A 19,314-nucleotide genomic window follows, 5' to 3' on the forward strand; every position below is an offset into this window, starting at 1 on the left:
CCAGAACCAGGATGGGCTTGGAGAGACAGGCACAGTAACACAAGAAATTGCAGGTTGTTTGTGCGCCCACATCAAATGAGGGTGGAAGCGTGGCCATGCCATTGCTCCAGCAGTCCAGCCAAGAGCACAAGCCTGGGGAAGGGATGCCATCTACTTAGTCATGTTCATGTTCTGAGCTACCAGAAAGTGTGTGGTTTCTCAATAAAGAATCTAAACTATCAACCATTTGTCCTCCTTGGGCTGGGCATGCTCAGGACATCAGCATACTTATGACATCTGGCTCCAAAACTCCTAATAATGACTCCCAACAATGTAATCTAGATGTTAAAATAGGTCTGAAAACAATATAGTGCCCTGCAGCAACCAATAGCTGAAATGTTTCAGGGGGCCAAGAAGCACTTATCCAATGCTACCTTCTGGAACCATTCCTGGAGAGAAGACTGGAACCACTGCAGAACACTGCCCCAAATACTTATCTCCTGTAGAGGGGTCTAAGAGGATGGTATTAAAAGCTGTATAGTAAGACCAACTGGTTTGCATTCACACACCCCTCTCCTGACAAAGGTGACTATGGCAATTTCAGTCCCCAAACTTGTTATGAACCCAGACTAGAATGGGTCTAGATCAGTGTTTCCCAAACTTGGGTCTGCAGCTGTTTTTGGACTACAATTCCCATCATCCCTGACCCCTAGCTGGGGATGATGGGAGTTGTAGTCCAAAAACAGCTGCAGACCCAAGTTTGGGAAACACTGGTCTAGATATTCAGTCTCCTTTAGGAGTGACCTGCAGTGGTATTGCCACTTATATCTGCCTCTCATGTACCTTGCCCCCAAAGAGAGTATTTGTGACAAGGCAGTAGTTGTTAATTACCATGGGGTATAGGTTGGGCTTTTTCAGAAGTGGCACACTATCCTCTCCTTCAATTCTACATCGGTATTATCAGTGCAGGGTGCTGCATTACTCTTTATAAGACTCCAGCTTAACCTCTACTCAGAGTGTTATTGCTCTGCCAGAAATGTTGCCACATGGCAAGCATTCACCAAGACTCTTGTGTTCCTCACAGTCTGAAAAATCTGAAGGCCAAGAGGTTGGGAAAATCTCTTTTAAGGAACTGGACTGCAGTGTGTTCAGTGAGCACTTGCATATCTTCATCTTTGCGTGTGAATGGTGTAGAACTGTGACCATCATTTTTGTAAGAAAATGTATTTTTTTAAGTACAGATAGTTTGGTTTTTAGTAAAAAAAAAGAAAAGAACACAAAATATACCGTGCAATTGCAGAACACCATCTTTAGATTCTATTCATTCTCTCTTATTGATTCCATATTTTGTGATTTTCTCCAATGACTATGATATTATTATGAGTACTAAAAGGTTAGCAAAACTGAAAATACTTCACTTTTCAACAGAACAGGTGGGATTTCAAGGTCACACAGTTCCAAAAGCTTGTTGTCAATTTAGAGCAAATCCAAATAGGGAATATTTGTTATAGTCAGTCTCATTTCGACCTAGTAATCATATTAACAGTTGGGTGCATGGTAAAATGATTAATGGCCCTTCCTAAAGATTTTTGCTGTCTTTAGGAAGTATGGTATAAATCCAGACCCAGGAGAGTGTACAATTTTATGTACACCCTGCTGAAATTAGCTCTTGAGCAGGCAGCCTGTGCAAAACTGCTTGAAATTATGAGTAATACTGACAGATGGGATCATGAGGGAGCTTTTGTAATCCTTAGATAAATGCTGAAGCCTAACTTGTTAACACCCTGCAGGAATAATAATAACAGTAATATAAATAATAAGCAGATACAGAAGGTTGTGACATCCTGGGAATTGTTCTCCATATATTTCAAACACCTACATGTTTGATTCTACAAGCACTGTTTATTAACAATAATACATCATTATTGTTGGGAAGAGAGGAACCCAGTTTAAGCAATATCTGTTAAAAAACTAAATATGAGAGGTGATTGGGCAACCTATAAAGAGCTGCTAACAGAAGTGGAAGATCAATTAAAATTGAAATAGGTCGAAGACATCAGAGAGCTGTTAAAATACTAGTTACAGTATAATCAATTAAATGATGTCTTCAAATTGGATAAATAGAAGGGTTTTGGTAAAGAGATATCAAGGTTTGAAAAAGATCTGTTGTAAAATAATGTGAAATTACTTTTGAAAATGTATCAATTAGTTTTAGAATGGTTTACTAAAGATGGAGAAGTTAAATCTGTAATGATACACTGGGCAAGAGATTTTGGTTATAATACACAGTTTTCATCATGGGAAAAGCTATGGAAAGAGGATTTGAAATTTACAGCTTGCTGTTCACTGAAAGAAAATTATATGAAAATGATGTACCGTTGGTATTTGACACCTAGTAAAATAGCGAAAATGTGTGCTGGAAATGTAAAAGGAAAGAAGGTACCTTTTATCATATGTGGTGGCTATGTGGGGTTTTAACAACATTCTGGGAAATGATATATAATTAATTGGAAAAAAAATGTTTAAGATAACCTTTGTTAAGAAAACAGAGGCTTTTATGTTAGGAATTATAGGTGTGGAACTATAAAAGACTGTGTGGAAAATAAAAGACTGTTTATGTATGCAACGGCAGCAGCAAAGATGCTCTTAGCCCAGAGATGGAAAGAAGAAAAAGTACTGACCAGAGAAGAGTGGCAGACCAAACTGATGGAATATGCCAAAATGGCAACACTGATGGGAAAGATCAGAAAGCAGGAAGACCAAATATTTGCGAAAGACAGGAATATCTGAGAGACCACTGTCAACCGTTGAAATCATTGACAGGAATACAATGACACTTGTAAATAACATAAATGTTATTTTTATCCATAAATGGATACTGTGAATATATAATAGATAGATTACAGCAAAAGATGCACGAATAAAATTTAGAAACGGAACCCATGGAAGGAAGGAGGGAGGTCAGAAGGTTTGAGAGAACCTTTTTTTATATAAAAATAAATACCGGTAAATTGTTATGTTTGTTGTGTACAATCTCTATTTAAAATTAATTTAGTTTTTTTGAAAAAAAAAACAACAGCCCAGAACACTCAAGTCTCTTGTCTCTTGTCTCCTGACCTGTTTAGCCTTTCTGGCTCAGAGACATTTCCCACTTTCAAAGAAACCTTTAAGTTTAATTCCTCCATGCAATTCTGTGGGAATGGCCCCACTGGACTGAACAGATATGGGTAAAAATTGGGTGAGATCCAATTGTAGCATGAACAGGCATTGGCTCACATAACAAGGCTCCCCCCTCCCCTCTGAAGCAGGTGTGTGTGTGTGTGTGTGTGTGTGGCTGGAAGGAGAAGAAGTGAAACCGGAAGTCCAGATGCACAAATGTTCATCATTGGTTGAACAGTTCACTCATTCCCTACTTGATCTCACCGCCATAGTGTACACGGATGACATACAGCAATGCTTATCTGCAGTCAAAGTTATGAGTAGTGATTTAATTACGCTCTCGCACCAAGCATCGACCATGGCAAATATCAATTGGAAAGGAAATCTGAAAGAGCATTGTTTGCCCCATTCAGACTTTGACACCACACTCCCTTTATGCGGGGCTCTATCATGATGCAAATTCCATTCAAAAGCCTTGATTGAGAAGACCTCTTCTGGGTTGGACAGTTTTGGTCTCTCCCTGTGTGGCCTACAGAGGGGGTGTTCTTATCATGGCTTTAAAGAGGTGACAATTTAGTTTAGGATTTGGGGCTCCCCTGTGCAATTCCAGAAGGGACGCGGGTGGCGTTGTGGGTTAAGCCACAGAGCCTAGGGCTTGCCGATCAGAATGTTGGCGGTTCAAATCCCCGTGATGGGGTGAGCTCCCGTTGCTCATTCCCTGCTCCTGCCAACCTAGCAGTTCAAAAGCACGTCAAAGTGCAAGTAGATAAATAGGTACTGCTCCGGCGGGAAGGTAAACAGTGTTTCCATGCGCTGCTCTGGTTGGCCAGAAGCGGCTTAGTCATGCTGGCCACATGGGCGGTCCCTCGGCCTATAGAACGAGATGAGCGTGCAACTCCAGAGTCGGTCACGACTGGACCTAATGGTCAGGGGTCCCCTTTACCTTTTTATGCAATTCCAGAGAAAGCAGTGGCAGTCCACTCACAATTCAGAGCAGGATGTTTTTGCTCCCAGATTCTTTGATTTATACAATTAATTGCTTGGGTTGGGGGGGGAGTGACTGCGGAAAATACATCACACAATGCAATCCTGGCTTTCTTAAGTACTAAAAGATCTGCTTACTCCTGAAATGTGTCGGGAGGATGCTACACATTTCTTTGAATTCTCCGATATTGCTGCATACTGTTCTCTGCACTGCAGTCGAGCTGCAGTTCTAAAAGCCCAGTTCTGCCATTAAATGTTCATTGGAAAGATTTATGGGCCTTTAGTGTGCCACAAGGACATTTATTTTAATTCAATACTGAGGCAAGAAAAAAGAGGAGGGGAAAAAAAGCAAATTTCAAAAGCAAAAATCAGAACAACAAACTCTGCTTGCTTTTTGGAGGGGAAAACGTTGCAACATTCCTTAAGAAATGGTACTTCCTCAGCTTTATTAATGAGCATCTTACGTCCACCTTCACTGTTATGTTTCCTTATTTGCCTTTGCAAAACATATACAAGAAGTTTCTTCTTTGTCTTAAGGGGCTACACATTAATATAATTTATTGGATGAGGAAAGGAAACACTGTTCTTTCGAGATCTCTCTTTTCCCGTGTTCCCTTGATATCTTTTGAAAGTCAGCTAGGTAATTCTGTGGAGGAGGCACAATGGGCTTGTTTGATCTATACCATACTTTCCTTTTCCTTCAGTGTATTTTATAACCTTAACCTGAGGACTATGGCTTTCAAGAACATTCATGCCTTAATAACTGCATTGTTTTTATGTGAAACTGCAATGCATCATTTTTCACACCAGGCAGTGAGAGAACGCAATGGAGAGAAAGAACTGTTTCCAACAGACAAAAAAAAAGGTTGTTTTTTTAAAGGAAACTAAACAATCATTACTTATGAAGCAAAGGTGGATTATCTAGGAGGCTTTGCACAGTACAGAGTTTGTACTGGGGCACTAGTGCAGTGCCTGAGGGAAGCAATGTGTCCAGCATTCCTATGGTGCCTGTGAAATGTCTCAGCAAGTATCCTGCAAAAAGTCACAATGTATGAGAGCTTGTTTGCCCTTTCTGCTCTGTTCATGGCTTGGCCTCTCCTCTGTCACAAGAGACTAGGGCCCTGTGGGACTTGACATCTTTCCGCAGGGCCTGCAAGACAGAGCTGTTCCACCAGGGCTTTGGCAGAGGCACAGTCTGACCCCCTCCTATGGTAATCCTCATAGAACTCTAGCCCAATGCTTGCCATTAATTTGATTCTGAATTGGTTTTAGAATGAATTGATTTTAGAATGTATTTTTATTGATTGTGATTTTATGCAAATTGCATTACTTTTACTGTTGTTAGCCACTCTGAACCCGGCTTCGGCTGGGAAGGGAGGGATATAAATAAAATATTATTATTATTATTATTATTATTATTATTATTATTATTATTATTATTATTACACTGAACACACCCTCTTAAACATGCCCACATTTCATTGCATGCCAGGACTGGACACCTACCCTCCTTTCCGAATAGAGAAGAGGTGCAAAGAGGTTTTCTTCATGAGTGATGTGGTGTTGGCTAATGTGGGTGACTTTTCTCTCTTGGTTGAGGGGAGAGGCATTCCCACACCATTTTGGTTTTCTGTCTTTTTCTGTTCTTTTAGATGTAACAGCTACTTTGTGCTACTTTGTGCTATGACACACATCTCCACAAAAAGCTGTTTTGTGCTATGCCGTGCTCCACAGCAGATATTTTGTGTTATGCCACATCCCCACAACGCTTTCTGAAAATTCCAAATATGCCCATTGGCTCAAAAGAGAAGGGCATATCTACACTACACACACACACACACACACACACACACACACACACACACACTTATGCTTTGTTTACTCACAACAGAATTACTGAGAATCCACTTTAAAACTTTACCATTTCCCTGCCAAAGAGCTATGGTTTACCTACAGCTTCCTTAAAAGGAATGATGATTAAAGCTATTTTAGAGTCCTTTATATCAGCAAGTGCCTCTGTATGGTGAGTGACTCTGTCTTTCTAAATCTCATTTACAATTCTGCACAGTAAATAAAGAAGACTTTTTCCCCCTCACAAGACAGGGAGACAGTGGCAGGCCTGGAGTTGAAACATGTCATGGCTAGGAATTTGCCAGGGCACTGAAAGGCCAGCCATGGCATTCCTTTATTTTTTAAAAAACTAGAAGCTGACACTAAGAAGAAAAGTGCTGAGTCAAGTGACTAAAAACACTGCCATTCTCATTACCTAAGTGCCCTTGGGACTAGTTTACAGAGTGTACTACACTGGGTCACAGAGTCATTTGGGGGGGATTGATTGTGGTGGCTGCACTTGCCTGGTCTGGTCCTTCTCTCTCAGTACTTGACAGAAGGACTACCAGGCTACCAGAGGTGGGCTACTGATCCTTTCCACGCTGCAGCTGATCCCTGGTAAGGTGGCTTTGGGAGTGAACATGGAGTGCATAGCTTGCTCAGGGTCCCTTCAAACCTGGCACTGGGCATGTTCTCACTACTGGCAAAAACCATCTGCACAGCACAATAAAAATGTACAAGAATGCTATACCAGAGAGAGTTTTCAGGATCAGAGAAGGATGTCTGTATGGCTAGGGTGGCTGTGTGTCCTACTTCGCAGAGGGCTGTCCTCTATTTGCAGGTGTCCTCTATGTGAGGGGCTGTCCAAATCCAAATCCACTTTGATTATAATGTAGGGGTCTTGAAGTTGCATATCAACAGATAGCACCCGGACAGTACAGACTGAACAAACACACAGGGCAGCCACACTTTGGTGAGATGTACTATATTTCTATTTAAATTATAGGAATTAGTTATTATTATTTATTAAATTTATATAACACCATCATTTCAAGATCACAGGACATTTTACAGTATAATAGTTGTAAATTTGCGCTTTCCCATATAAAATCAGAATACCCTAATTAGTGTATACGCAAATGTTTGTTTTTTGGACTCTTCTTTTTTGCACTGCCTAAAAGACCATCCCACTGTCTCCCTGTGCTTTTGTGATTGTACAGGCAACACCTCCAAAGCCCTTTAATTTAGCCTTGCCTGCCAGCATTCTGAAAATATTGCTTTAATTCTCTTGCAAAGAAGCACTCTGTGAAACAGCGGCTGCCAAAAGCTGCAGCACTTAATTAGACCCAATACTCATGGCTAGAATTTGGAAAAGACAGCACAGGGGAAAAGCCAGGAAGTGTCAAAACCTACCCAGTTTTGGCGAAGTTTGTCCAGTACGTCATAACTACCGCACTGAGCATGACATCGTTCTTTGAAAAGTTGCAGTTGAACAGTTCCGTAGGGCCAATCATAGGAATGCCAAAGACATAAGGGACTTCATCGCCGTGTGCTGAGTCAGCCCAGCTGGGTTTCATTTCGCTCTGGCAGTGGTGATAAAATGCATAGAAGTACGTTGGGGAGCCATATTGGGCATGCAGGTCAGCTGTGGCGACAGCTGGAGCAACCCACTGGTGGTCAGTAAACAAAGCCACCAGGGTCTTTCTTCGCGTTTCGGGATTCTCCTTATCTGCCCAGTCTGTGTACATGAACTTAATGGTCTCTCGTAGCGTGTCTTTCCCTTCCGGATAGCCATACAGATTGTCCACAAAATTGGATACGGAGAAATCAAAATCGTTTGGAGAAACGCCCTCTTCATTATCTACAATTCCATCTACAAATTTCAAGCCTTCCCCTTGGTTTACGCCTAGCATTATGTCATAGTTGAGAAATTCTCCCTGCTCCATCAGGATCTGAGGATCATCTGGAATTACATCCCCATCAATCACAGGCCCAAAGGCAATGTGGTATGTAGCTGGTGTGATAGTTTGCTGAATGAGTTCTTTGTAGTTCTTATTCCGAAAGCATTCAACTAAGTCTGTAGTGTCCAGCGTGTTGCAGCCTACTTTTTCTGCCAAAATTGCAGTGTACTTGGCAGGCTGGTAGTTCACTGCCCAGCTGGACAGGGCTGTTCCACTTTGTATGATTGCCTTTTGGAAAAGACCTGCAGGTGCAGAAGTTAAAAATTAAAATACATGAACAAGCAGCATTGACCACCAAGCAAAAGAACCTTTTGTGCATCACTTACAGGAAGTACATTCTAGTGAAGAGCAAGTTTCATTCCATTTCCATTCCATGAAGAAGAAAAAACCACAAGAAATTATTGCTCTTAATTTAGCTCTTCCCCCTCTGTCACTAATCTATGGCTAGCTAAATTATTCCTAGTACTTAATATTCATACATATTCATACAATGAATCCAGTGCAAATGTCTAGGGATGAAATGCTTCACAAATATCCATAAATATTCAGTACATTGTAGTAAACATACACATATTTTCATATGGATGAGAGCCACAATCTGGAGAATAGCCTGCATCATATCTATGTAACCAAACATTGGTCCTTACAGTTTGCCCCTTTCACTGTACACGTCTCTCAATGCATACCGAAGCAAAAAGAACATACCAAAATGCAAATTAAAATTTAAGCTAGTTTGGTGGCTGTGTGTGATTTTTGTTTTGTTTTTTATTTTAAAAAACCGTCTCTCTTACAGGAAAGTCAAATTAGGAGGAGGAGGAGAACAGTATCAGCTGGGGGTATTTCTAATATAGTGACATGCTACTATAATATCAAATGTAGAAAGCCTAAATTAATAATTTAAAATAGTGGGGAATGAATACTAATTCTTCTGTGTATTGTCTAAAATTATATCAATAGATATAACATCAGAGTTGTCATTAAGATGATTCCTAGCCATTGACAATTTCAACTTGTTCCTAAGTGACTTGGTCATAGCCTCAATCTGTTGCATATTTTCCAGCAAAAGCCCAGGCCTTTGGCGGGAGGGGCAACAAATCCACTGGCCATGCTCAGCTCGGCTATCTTCAGTGATGCTGAATGAACTCCTTTTCCAATCCTACTTGAAGACCAGTTGTTCCGGCTTTGCCTTTTTCAGTCCTACTCTTGCATTTTAGATTCTCCCAACTCTGGCTGTCAAATGACTTATTTGGGGCTGCTAAGAAAATTTCTTCTGGCCCTGCAAAGCATCTGAGGTAAAACCTGCTAGAACTGCTAGGGTGTGGGTGTCTACCCTCTGCAGAGTGTCCTTAGGGCAAGGTGTCCTTCTGCAGGGGCAGAATTTCACCCCACCCCACCACCCCACCCCTAATTGCAGGTACAGTCTGTTTGCAGTCCTGATTCCAATTTAACAAGGACACATACATCCATTGGATGAAACAGAGGCATATGGAGCATAGCTGTCAATTTTTCCTTTTTCTTGCGAGGAATCCTATTCGGAATAAGGGAATTTCCCTTTTAAAAAGGGAAACGTTGACAGCTATGATAAGGAGCCGCATCCATGAAAACCTCTGTTGAAGTTGAATCCTCCCCACAGACAACTTTCTTCTCCCAATAATCTTCTGGCAAGAGGTGGACTTTCCCCATCTAATGGTTCTATGTGGGTTCAAGTCGCCCTGCTCCCTTGGTGTCATGACCCTGGATTCCAGCAATTTCAGAGAATGGGGGACTTCTGGTGTCAGCAAAGGAAGGACCCTCTCTGTGCATCACCCCTGAAGCTTGGGGGCACCCAAGGCTCAGATGTCAGAGACAGAGACAGAATGAAATGGCTGAAACCCCTGAGTCAGGTCTAGAGACTGCAGCCCATGAGCACAGTTCCAGTAAGGTGCCACCATACTTGCCTCCACAGAGGTGATGCACTGACACAGGCAGCATGCTTGCTACAAATTCCCAGAGAGATGATAGACTGCTGGGTTCCAGGCAAGAGGCCTGATCCTTTAAGGCATTCCACTTGTCAATGAGGAAGCAAGGTTGTGGATGTCAAGGCATGCAATATTTCAACCTGGTTCCAGCAGTCGTTAACTATGATCACTCATGCCTACTCTGTCCTGTTGGCTCCTTCTTGGGACTAGAACAGGTCATTTTGTTGGGTTTGTGTAGATTGGAGAGGGCACAGTGGCTATGTGAGGCTCTCATTCTGTATGTGGGACATGGTACCAATAGAAGGAAGCCAGGAGTCCTGCTGCTGCCTCTCTTTGAGAGGTCATATCTGTCTGGGCCTGAACCTTTGCCTATGTGAGCTTTGCTGGCATCTCTATGTATCAGTTACTTCCCTGAACTGAATGGCGCCCAAGGACTTTACGGGAATGACAGCCGCCAGCAATCATTTCCATTTTCTGTGAATGACTTGCACAAATAAGTGCTTCGCCAGCAGAAAGGTCAGAGGAAAATCATACGTTTTCTTCTGTCTCACAGAAGCTATACATCATGTAATTTGAAGAAGAAGAAATGTGAGGCTAAAATCAATGTAATAGGTATGAATTCCAAGAGTTTAATTCTGAAAATATAATCCTCATTTTTTTGAATGGACATCTCTTCATTTAAACACTGGCCAGATCAATAACTTAAAATGTATCTGCATTCCCCACCCCTAAAAGATTGGGAATTTGGGATCAGATTCAATGGCCCAGTGTGACCCTTTTTTTTTTTTTTTTTTTTTTTTTGCTATGCTCCAGTGATGTGAAGCAACTCGAAGCTGACCTAAAGCTGCTCTGCTTCGCTTGAGCATAGCCTAGCAGCTGGATAAAAAAATGTCTTTCCCAGGTGAATTTCAGGTGAGAAAACTATATGCTCTAAAAAAACCAAAAACAAAACCACAATACAGGCATGACGCCTTCTTTTGGGAATACTCCAGAAAAAAATATCAGAATGTGATCAATCTTTTTTAAAACAACAACAACTACCCATCAAATTGTAACATAATTAGCAATGAATTCTGTTTGACTGTGATCCGCAAAGTATGTATTGACTTCTCAAATAAGGGGGAAAGCTAGCTAGTTACATAGCAAGCTAGATCTTTATCAGCGAGGGGATGTGGATACATTTGGCATTAATAATAATAATAATAATAAACCTTTATTGTCACTACACCACCTGTGTGCAGTGAAATTAAATGAGCCCCCCCCCATACATTCAGTCTTGTTCGCACTCTGTGTGCTTGTTGGAAGTCAATTATACCACCATTTTTTTCCATTCAGCAGCCCACCCCCCATTTTATCCAAACATAACAAAAATAATACATGCTTTAACAGTGCCCCCCCTAAAAAAGCACCCCTATTATATTTTTACATAAAAACCGATCTAGCAGGGTAACTTTTTACATGACAAAATACTATTTATGCTTCTGGAAGTATGCTTGTATTTTCTGCAAAATGTTTGCTCTCCCTGATCGGCTGCTTGGGTTGCATGCCACATGAAAATAATCTAGTTCTCTCCCCCCCCCCCAAAAAAAGAATGGAATACTGGGATATTATCTGAGGCTCCAAATGACCTTTGCAACTCACATTAAATTATCCCTTTTAAAATTTCTGGTATTTAGCTAGGTGATTTGTTACCTTCTGAATAGTGAGACAATGTCAACAGACTGACACAGGAGGCTCCGGCCCCAGATCCAAAAATAGTAACTCTTTTTGGGTCTCCTCCAAACGATCCAATATTTTCTTCAATCCATCGTAAAGCTTGGATTTGGTCAAGCAATCCATAATTGCCTTTTGCAGCTTGGTCTCCAGTGCTTAGAAAACCTATAAGGCAAAAAAAGAAAAGAAAGGGGAGGGGGATAATTTTAGCTCACCAGTCACAGAATTTGCTATAGGCCATGCACACATTTCACAACACATATTTCCTTCTTTCTTCCAGTTTTTGAAAGGCCACAGATGTAGTTAAATATATTTAACACAAACTTTGAGAACACAGTGATCCCCTCCCAGTTGCAGAGGATTGCATAGATATGGGAATTATCATCTCTTATTTTTTCATAACCCCCAATAGTAATAATAAAAAGTAATACAGATTCCCCCTCCCCTTTTAGTCTTAGAAATCTGCTAAATCTGATTAAACGTCAGTAACATTTTAAAATGCCCCATAGAAGCCTGGAAGTCAAGATAGTAATGGGATTTCCTGCTGCCCCTGGATTGTCCAGGGTGGGGGATGAGGTAATCCAAATTCCTTTTCTCTCAATATAAAAAATGTCTTTCTGCTAGTTTGTGTGTCAGGTGTTGGTGTGGTTGCTCAAGAGCAAACAGGCAAGACTCCGACCTGTATTTTCCAGGCTTTATTATTGGTGCAAACTATTTACAGTGAAGAGCGTCACAAGTTCATGTCTGGCTCACTCGCTAGCAGAATCTGGGGGTGGGTGGTCCTTATACTTCCTCCAGCATAACAGTCGCGTGACCCCCAACCTTCTCCTCCCTTCTCTGCGCCTAAACCTACTGCACAGCATGGGTGCTGGCAAACGGGTATTTCTCTCCCCTCTGGTTTGCTCAGGCTCGGTGTTGAGGCTCTCCCTAGCATCCCCCGCTCCCACCACTTCCTCTCCACTGGAGGTGGGGCTTCCCTCCTCGCCACAGGAGGAACTCCTTCGCAATATTTTGGGAGGTTCCCTATAACACAACTGCCCTTCCACCTCTCGGCTGTGAGCTGATGGCAGTTCCCCTGACATTGTCCATTACATTTTCTTAGGTGTACTCATGGTTTTCAGTGCATACTTAACATGTAGTGTGTGAAGGAGGTGAGGCTAGCAAATGTTTGTGAATAGTGAGTGTATCATAAGGTAAAGGTAAAGGGACCCCTGACCATTAGGTCCAGTCGTGGCCAACTCTGGGGTTGTGGTGCTCATCTCGCTTTATTGGCCGAGGGAGCCAGCGTACAGTTTCGGGGTCATGTGGCCAGCATGACTAAGCTGCTTCTGGAGAACCAGAGCAGCACACGGAAACACCATTTACCTTCCCGCTGGAGTGGTACCTATTTATCTACTTGCACTTTGACGTGCTTTTGAACTGCTAGGTGGGCAGGAACAGGGACTGAGCAATGGGAGCTCACCCCGTCGGGGGGATTCGAACCGCTGACCTTCTGATTGGCAAGTCCTAGGCTCTGTGGTTTAATGCACAGCACCACCCGCGTCCCGAGTGTATCATACTTGTATGTTAATCCATATGCCAAGACTGGCTGCAGGTCACTGTAGAATATTAAGTAAATGTGGCTGCAAATCCAAGTTTGTTGCCACATAGGTGCAGAAAGACACTTATAATGAGAACAAATAAATTGTCAATTGACAAAGCAAGCATAATGGCAGTAATGCATGACAACAATAAGAATTCACGTACATAATTATGAAATAACGCACAAAATGCAATATAGTACAACAGATTTTATGAGAAAAGTGAATATTAGCTATTTTGCTGTTGGCATCAAGATAAGTACAAAATGTTATACTGCTTCCCCCCTCTCCTCCATGGCCTCTTTTATCTGGTTATCAGATTTTAGAAACGAAATGTGCCATGTTTGCAGGTGGTCTTGCAACTCAGAATGCCATCAATTACCTGAGTGTGTATGATTTGCTTTGTTCCGCTGAAATCAGCACACCTGAAACATTACATTAGTTCACATTGACTGGAGCAATTCTGCACAGCTCACAATGTCCAAATTTCCCATTTTGAGTCTCCCATCTTCAAGCTTGATTTTAACTGCACAGACCTTATCTCAGCAAATTATTTAAGAATGTTGCACTTGTACAAAGATCCATAGTATATCAAACTCCCACTTGAAGATTTATAAGCACAGAATAGTTCTACATTGAAAGCGGGTTTGCCATTAGCATCTGCAAATGATCAGCAAGGCAAGGGCAGAACACATTGTCTGCCAATAGCTACTTATAGGGTTTTGGGGGCTAGTGAGAAGGTATTCCTGTTTCTCAGATACTGGAGAGCAAAGCTGCTTGCATTTGGAATCATGATCAAGGACCCCAAAACCATGGGATTTAGTTAAAATCCTAATTTATTTATTTTATAAGAATCTATGTATGCCAATTATTTTGAAGATTATCTCTTAGTAATCTCATTCTAGTCGTTAACAGCAATATGAATAAAAGAGGCAGACCTCTGTAATGAGATTCAAAGCTTTATTTTATTTTATTTTATTTTATTTTATTTTATTTTATAAAATGTAGCAGAGAAATCCAATCTCCAGATTCCTACAAGCAGTGCCATTAATCTAATGTCATATGGTATTAACCTAGCAACACTTGTCATCCCTGCTAATCCTGCTGTCACTGTTGGTTGACATTTTGTTTGAGCTGGTCCATTGCAAAGATTTCCTCCTCTTTACATCAAGCCACCTGAAGCAGGATGCATCAGTCTGAGGAAAGGCTTGGACCAGCCATGTCTGCTGTCATTATTCTATAACGCACCATCTACATACTGCCTCCAATGTGTCCTTTGCCCATAGGGTGGCCAATTGCACAGTGCCCCCCAAAAAGAGAAACGCATCGCAAAACAAGAGGACAAAAGAGGATGCAGATTTGCAAGAAAAAATGCATATGCAAATGGTCATATATAGATGTAAATTAGGGGAGGGCTTCTCACTACAGTGGCAAAGAGTATGGTCAGGCGAGCTGTGTGCCTGCTTATTGTGCTGCCCGTGCGGTTTCTGTGGATGGGTAAATTGAAGGTCCCTGCTTTCCCTTCTTATGACACATTATCTTTAAACTGGATTTGGACCAGGCAGCCTTTCAAATAGAGGACAGCTTCAAACAGAAGATTGTCCTCTGTAAGACCACCCTACTTACCCAACATTCCCACTTCTCAAGCCCAACCAGAAAATAATAAAAGAAAAGAGCTCTCCCCATTTTTTCAGCATTAAATATATTAAAACTGAGGTATACTAGCTCTAAAACAACAACAACAATGTATCAAGACTTTATCAGTTGCTTTTCTTAAGTAAGTGTCTGTGTGTAACACATGCGATACTTTCACATACTGAAACACAAAGAAATAGGTGAATTATGGACATTGTCCTGGTAAATAATAATAATAATAATAATAATAATAATAATAATAATAATAATAATAATAATAATAATATCTTTACTGTCATTGCCCCCTTCGGGGACAACAAAATTACTTAATTAAAACAGACTTAATAAGATTTATCCAGAAGCACAATTTAAATGATAAAAGTGTAAAATATCTGCACATGTATAGTGGGGTTGTCAGGTAGCTTGCAACTTTTGTAGGTGAGTTATAAAGCAGGCAAGTGAGCACTATTTCCCCTCAAAAGCAGCCATTTCTCCTCCCCCCACATTAAATATGTCAAAAATGAGCTGTACCAACAAAAGCTGTTTTTCCAAACTTTCTTGGTAGTAAACTTAAGTGGCTGCACTCAGTACTCAAATGTTTTAATAAACAGAAACACAAAACCTCGATAAGTTGTAGATATTGTCTTGGGAATTAAAATATGGTAGTGAGAAGACTGGCACTGGCCACAAACTTAAATGCATTTAAGCCTTTTTTTTTATTTGCTGGACTTTGACCATGATATTTTCCTTAGGGGAATATATATATCTATCTCTAAACACATGCAAAGGTGTTGAGATTTCCAATACAGCGGTACCTCAGGTTAAGAACTTAATTTGTTCTGGAGGTCCGTACTAAACCTGAAACTGTTCTTAACCTGAAGCACCACTTTAGCTAATGGGGCCTCCTGCCGCTGCGCCGCTGGAGCACAATTTCTGTTCTCATCCTGAAGCAAAGTTCTTAACCCGAGGTACTATTTCTGGGTTAGCGGAATCTGTAACCTGAAGCATCTGTAACCTGAAGTGTTTGTAACCCAAGGTACCACTGTATGTGTGCTATGATGCACAGTCTTTTCTCATCAGAGAATGGATTCACTCTGTTCCATTTCATATGAGCACTTCTCCCTCCCATTGTTGCATACAGCCTTCACATGCTGCAGGTGTGTGCATGCAGAGAAAATGGACAGGAAACAACTGCAAGGATGATATTGAAACCAGGGTTTTGTGAATGCATAATGAGAGTCAACCTTCGTGTGATAAAGTTTTGCATTTTATTTTTAAATTTATTTTTACAACCCAAACCTATCATTAACAGATCAGATGAATCCAGCCTTTATTAATTCAAAAAATGAAAGGTTCTTTGTATAAAGGAGCTTCTCTTTGTTACATGAATCCATTTCAAGTAAGGGAGGAGTTGATACAATCTGGCTTCCAAATCTGTTACAACAATGTATTCTGAGAACCCAGAAACCATGTGAGAGATGGGAACAATGTCTGCACTGGGAGAGATTGACTCAAGAGAACTTTAGCATAGTGTTATAATTAGCACTGGGAGCAGGAACACGTTTTGATCCCTGAATTTTTAATCTTGTGATTTTCAGTTCCTATCAAATACACTGAAAGGTGACAGAGATCACCATCAATGACTATCTCATGTTTAAGAAATTAAGGTTTCTCTTTTTCGTCTTCCATAGTTCTCTGCTGATCCTCATTAACTGCAAGAGCAAGTTTTCTTAATTTAAAAACTAATCATCAAGGCAAAAGCAGTCAGTCTCACCTGACATCAAATGAATGAACAAATATTTCTCCTCTTGATGAGAATATGTATCCTTTCATGCTTTGAATACTAGATCATAATATTGGCCAAAAGCCATTTTAGAGTCACGACAAAGATTATCTTTTCAAACTTAAACATACAGAACTGGAAGGCTTCCTACTTGTATTAAGAAATGTGAAGATTTATAAATACTTAGAGACTGCAACGTACTATGGGTGATGTTCTTTTTTTAAAAGAAAGCCATTCTGTTAGACAATGTTTTATTTGCTATTTCATATCTTTTAAGCATTCATTAAGAAATAAGTGGGACCTACAACAAAATATTGCAGTGCATGCTCACTTCCTAACAGAAATGCTTTTGTTCAGGGTTCATGTCAAACCCTGAATACAGCCCCTTCTTTTCTAACACACTCAACTTTCTGTAGCCACAGAATGTGTTTAATCTTCATTGGTCTGATTTGAGTGTGCCTTTCCCCTTTATGTTTGTTTTAAAACATTTGTATTTAAATAATAATTTCTTCAACCTCAGGGTTTTCCCCAGCACTCACCATCTCAGTTTGCTTTTAGAGGGGCTTCTGGCTTTGATCAGCAAACTAAGCTATCAAGTTAATATTTACTGTGGTCTCGAAATAACACAGGGGTTCCATAACTGTACTGCAGGGCTCACCAACTTAGTGTGTGCAAGTCTGCATGCGCCTGCAGAAGCTTTCCCTGGCACTCACAGAGTTCCCTTTCCCCTACTGGAGGAGAAATTCAATTGCAGCTACAGTAGTATGATAGGTTGTGGTGTGCATTTCTCCGGGTCACAAATGACCCCATGGGCCCCAAGGCGTTAACTAATCCTGCCTACCGTACAGGGCCAGATTTAGGTTTGATGAGACCCTAAGCTACTGAGGGTAATGTGGCCCTTTATATGTCCAGCTGTCCTTTGTCAACAACAAATTGTTGCTGTTTTTTGTGTTGAATATATGTTATATGATAATTTATGGGCCTAAAACCATTTGCACATGCAGAATAAAGGCACCCTATATATAGAAATGAGCAAACCAGTGATGTTTTAGGGAGCAGGATAGCAGGCAAGGCCCATTACTTACATCATAGGAGCCTACACAACACAAAGCACTTGCTGTATGTAGGTTTTATTTTATTTGCTTTTTATCTTATATTTTGGAAATGTACATCCAGTTTTTCCCCTTTAAATTCTTTTGGGGAGCCCAAGAGTTTGGGGCCCTAAGCTATAGCTTGTTTAACTTATACATAAATCTAGCACTGCTACTGTACCCTGGAAGACCATATAACAGCTCCCTGCTGCAGTATGGCTTGATGAAAGTGACCTCAGGTTCAAAGGCATTACCATTTTCTGTTGGATGGTCAATACATTGCTTTTTTTCCTGCCTGTGGCAATAGTGGCAGCAGTCCTCTCAGGTGTGCCACTGTCAGTACGATAGGTGGCAGAGTTAAAGGATTTTTTTAAAAAAAGAGAGAGAGAGAGAGGAAGAAAAAGAATAACATGCTGCAAAAGTAAAGACTAGGCACCCTTGAACCTCTGGGATACCCCTCCCTCTTTGCTCAAAAATATATAAATGGCCCTCCCCAATTTTACTTTATGCTAACAGAATAGTGAATTTGAGGCTTGTACCATTTTTGTTCAGCCCTGTTTTCATCTATGTGTTCTGCACCAGGCAGGAAGATGAGCTATGGATGAGGGAATTTGATGTAATTCTCTTGCTATGGATAGTTCATTACCTGTTTAAAGTTTGAATCAGAATTCTGTAGGGACCTTTTAAATTGGTATATGCAATCTGATGGCTCCAGATAGCTTTCTAATGAGTTTTCTTTACTGTGACTAGTGGTTCTGATGATGTTTGCAGTCAGGTGATGAATCCAAACACAAGTTTGCAGCTGTTCTTTCTTTATTAGTGCAGCCCAGTTGGCACCGCAGTTTACTGCTGAACTATTTGTGATGAAATGGCTAGAGTGATTGTCGGTGCAGAAAATCTCATGGCACATCTAGTAAAACATGGGCTAGAGCCCATTTTAGAACATATTCTGAGACACTGTTAATGGCAAATAAGTCTTATGCTTTGCCACCATCAAATCTCTGCAATGTCATCCAGATAAGCTTTTCCAAAAGGTGAGGGGACTTCTATAGTTCAGCCCTTGAAGGGAGTTAGAAGAAGGCCAGTGTGATCAGTCTGCAAAGGTTTTTGTGGATAAAATCAATTATATTTATTCTGATTTGAACTACTTGTATACAGAGTCAGTGCTGGATGTATCTACAGCTCCCTCTTAGCAGGTTTCCATGGATACCTTTCAGTTTGTGAAGCCTGAGGATATGGAGAGAAATCTTGGAAATGTGAGACCTATCATTTGCATATTCAACCTTTGCTCCTTCTGGCTCATTTGAGCAGTCAGATGGCGGCTAGTCTGTTGGGCAGTCAAAGTAATTAATGCTTCACTGAGGGAGGATATTTTTATAACTGTGTATAACTGTGTTTAAGTAGGCTGGAGTATGTCTCTTAGTAAAGTAATTTTTTGTTTGAACCCTCAAATTTAAACAACTCTCAGCCCATTTTGAATATTCTAATCATGGGTAAGAAGTTTGAGCATGCAATAAAACCTCAAGCCCAGCATTTCCTGATTAAATTAGTTCAATTTCTGCCTGGTGTCCAACCTGGTTTTGAGACGGAAACCACTTTTGCTTGCTCAAGTCACTGGATGATGTGCTTCAAAAGATATAT

General features: G+C 40.8%; 1 protein-coding gene across 6 annotated transcripts in view; it reads right to left on the reverse strand.

Moving 5' to 3' along the window:
- The window catches only part of NLGN4X (neuroligin 4 X-linked), a 155,199-nt gene that overhangs the window by 10,107 nt on the left and 125,778 nt on the right, over nucleotides 1-19,314 (reverse strand). For all 6 annotated transcript variants that reach the window (XM_083501868.1, XM_083501871.1, XM_083501866.1 and 3 more), the window contains 2 exons: nucleotides 11,564-11,749; nucleotides 7,366-8,155 (listed from right to left, as the gene is read on the reverse strand). In XM_083501868.1, coding sequence (XP_083357994.1) covers nucleotides 7,366-8,155; nucleotides 11,564-11,749 — 976 coding nt within the window. The remainder of the gene's footprint in view (nucleotides 1-7,365; nucleotides 8,156-11,563; nucleotides 11,750-19,314) is intronic.

This window comes from Podarcis liolepis (genome assembly GCF_965112155.1).
Source record: "Podarcis liolepis genome assembly, chromosome: 4".
NCBI classification, from domain to species: domain Eukaryota; kingdom Metazoa; phylum Chordata; class Lepidosauria; order Squamata; family Lacertidae; genus Podarcis; species Podarcis liolepis.